The sequence below is a fragment of the Theropithecus gelada genome, chromosome 16 (assembly GCF_003255815.1).
Source record: "Theropithecus gelada isolate Dixy chromosome 16, Tgel_1.0, whole genome shotgun sequence".
Lineage (NCBI taxonomy): Eukaryota > Metazoa > Chordata > Mammalia > Primates > Cercopithecidae > Theropithecus > Theropithecus gelada.
The window spans coordinates 57,672,562-57,675,317 of record NC_037684.1 but is presented as its reverse complement, the minus strand read 5'-3'; the positions used below and the strand labels follow the sequence as shown (position 1 = coordinate 57,675,317).

Sequence of the window (2,756 nt, the reverse complement as noted above, 5' to 3'; positions counted from 1 at the left end):
AGGATCCTGAGCCTTTCTGGGAACTGCCTCCCCAGGTTGGGATGCGGGGGCGCAGCCCCAGGCCCTGGAGCTCCTTCTCTCTGGCCCAGGCTGGGATGTGGGGGGCAGCCTCAGGCCCCAGAGCTCCTTGTCTCTAGGGAGGCCGCGTCTCTTTCACGCCAGGTCTCAGCCCGTCCAGTTCTGCTCTTGTCCAGGACGCCTTTGCAGTCCCGGCTTTTGTAGTCCAGCTGCCAGCACGGCCTCCCTCCAGCCCCGCTGGTGCCTCGAGGCTAGTCAGGAGCGCGGGTGGCCCATCCTGGGAGCGGCTCGCAGGTAGCCCCGCGGCCAGGGAGGCAGCCCGGCAGAGGAAGGCCCCGGACAGCGGCGCCAGCTTCCCCAGGAGGCCTGGGCTAGGCCCGGCCCCTCGGCCACCGCGCTGGGCCGTCCCAGGGGCGCGTGCGGGGGGCACGAGGCACAGCGGGGCGCAGACGGCACCGAGGGGTGGTCGGTGTCTGGGCGTGCGAGGCTGGGCCCTGCAGGCGTCCGGGGGCTGGCGCCTGTGTCTCCGGTGTCCCCGCGCGCAGCTGGGCCGTGGCACTCCAGGTGTCCGCAGGGCTCGCGGGGCGCGGGGCTGGCGCGCAGGACCAGGGAGAGCGCGGCGATGCGGTGGATGGCTCTGCGCAGCGTGGCGATCTTGGAGAGCCTCTTGCCGCCCAGGTCGTGCCGCAGCGCCCGGCGCAGCGCGTTGAAGGCCTCATTGTAGTCCAGGATGCGCTTGCGCTCCCGCACGTTGGCCGCCATGCGCCGCGCCTTGGACCGCACCGGCCGCGCGCGCCTCCTCCCAGCCGGCTCTTCTGCCTCGCCCTGGCCAGGGGAAGCGCCGTTCGCCCCCAGCACCCCCAAATCACCCCCAGGTTCGGGGCAGGGGCCCCCCAAGTTCTCCGCAGAGCCTTCGGCCCCCTTCCGCGCCCTGAGGCCTAGTCCTGGCTCGCCCCGCAGCATGGCCTCCCCGGGCCCTCACCCTCTGCCCCAGTCCCGGCCCTCTGCCCTCTGCCGTCTGCCCCCTGCCCCGGCCCCGGCTCGCTACGCGGACGGTCCCCGGCTCCTGGGGCTGGACACTCCCGAGACAGGCCCCCTCCAGCTGGGCTTTATGGCACCACGCGGCGCCCCGCCCTCCCATCCATCCATCTCCCTCCTCCTGCATTATTACCGGCCTCCAGGTAGGTCGGCGAGGGAGGAACCGAGGGGAAGAAGGAAAGCGAGGAGGGAAGCTTGCAGGTTCTTGTAAGCGGGGACCAGACGGCAGCCCGGCCACGCTGCACGGGGGACCTTGCCCTGCCTCGCTCTGGGGCTGCTGTGGGGTGTCTGGGTTCCACATTCTTCCTCCCCACTCCCAGATACGGTGCTAAGTTTGGCTTCTAGCAGGAAAGCTGATAGAAATAAAGAGTGGCAGAGGGTTGGGCGCCCGCTCACGCCTGTCATCCCAGCACTTTGGGAGGCCGAGGCGGGCGGATCACTTGAGTTCAGGAGTTCGAGACCAGCCTGGCCAACAGGGTATATAAAACCCCGTCTCTACTAAAAACACAAAAATTAGCCGGGCGTGGTGGCGGGTGCCTGTAATCCTAGCTACTCGGGAGGCTGAAGCAGGAGACTGGCTTGAACCCGGAAGCCGGAGGTTGCAGTGAGCAGAAATCGCACCACTGCACTCCAGCCTGGGCGACAGAGCCAGACTCTATCTCATAACAACAACAACAAACCTTGAAAAGTCTTGTCAAGTCCTGTGGGCAACCACAGAGATGTCATTAAGGAAAAGCATGAGTGTGCCAGCAGGGCACATATGGGAGGGGCAGGGCCCTGCAGGTAAGGCTGACCCAGAGCTTCCGGCTTTTTCAGCTATGGAGTGCGGCTGGCTGCAATTGGGGTTCGGGTTTTGGTTGGGCCTGACTCTCCCTCCACTGTCCTTTGACTCCCCTTCTGCAGGCAGAGCTGGGCTGAGTCGGCAGCAGAGGGTGAAGGGGAAGATCCCTTTGCAGCCCTGGGTCCCCATCAGGGGCATCTTTGGGGTCCAGAGCCCTCGGGCAGCCCTATCTTCGTGACACAGCTCTGCCAGGTTATGAACTCAATGAGCAGCCTCTCTCCTCTTCCCCCAGGGATTTGCATTTGAAAGAGGGTCTCAGAAAAAAGATGTTTATTCCCAGAGAAAGACCCCAGTGTAATTTCCGGCATCCACAGCTGAGTTATTTGGAGTACCTGAGGGCCACTCATTCCCAGTCACAACCCAAATGCCTCCAAAATGCCAAGGCCTGTGGCATTGGAATGGGTGTGTGGTTCACATCCATCTCGCCAAGAGAGCGTTGCCAGTAACCCCATTATTTCAAACTGAGTGTCTCCATAGAAGAAAATAACAAGGCATTAGGAAGCAGAATGTATGTATTTAGTTCTGTGATTGTCTGCCTTGCCCAGTGGGATGAAACCATCCTAAGGACATCTGCATTTCCCGGGTTCTATTCCCCCCAAATCTGCAATATATGTGGAATTATAAAGCAGCTAGAGGCCGGGCGCAGTGGCTCACGCCTGTAATCCCAGTACTTTGGGAGACCGAGGTAGGCGGATCACTTGAGGTCAGGAGTTCAAGACCAGCCTGGCCAACATGGTGAAGCTCCGTCTCTAAGAAAATACAAAAATTAGCCGAGCCTGGTGGCGGCGCCTGTAGTCCCAGCTACTCGGAAGGCTGAGGCAGGAGAATGGCTTGAACCCGGGAACTGGAGGTTGCAGTG

The 2,756-nt window shown here is 62.7% G+C and overlaps 1 protein-coding gene across 1 annotated transcript; it reads right to left on the bottom strand.

The window, feature by feature from the left end:
- Window positions 1–212: 212 nt before the first annotated feature.
- On the bottom strand, window positions 213–981 carry BHLHA9 (basic helix-loop-helix family member a9). The gene has a single exon (XM_025363885.1). It carries the CDS (start codon window positions 979–981, stop codon window positions 274–276), a length of 708 nt encoding a protein of 235 aa, XP_025219670.1. The 3' UTR covers window positions 213–273.
- Between the last annotated feature and the right edge of the window lie 1,775 nt (window positions 982–2,756).

What these genes read in the sequence shown, in the direction of transcription:
- BHLHA9 (XM_025363885.1), bottom strand. Translation starts at nt 981, where the DNA reads ATGCTGCGGGGCGAGCCAGGACTAGGCCTCAGGGCGCGGAAGGGGGCC.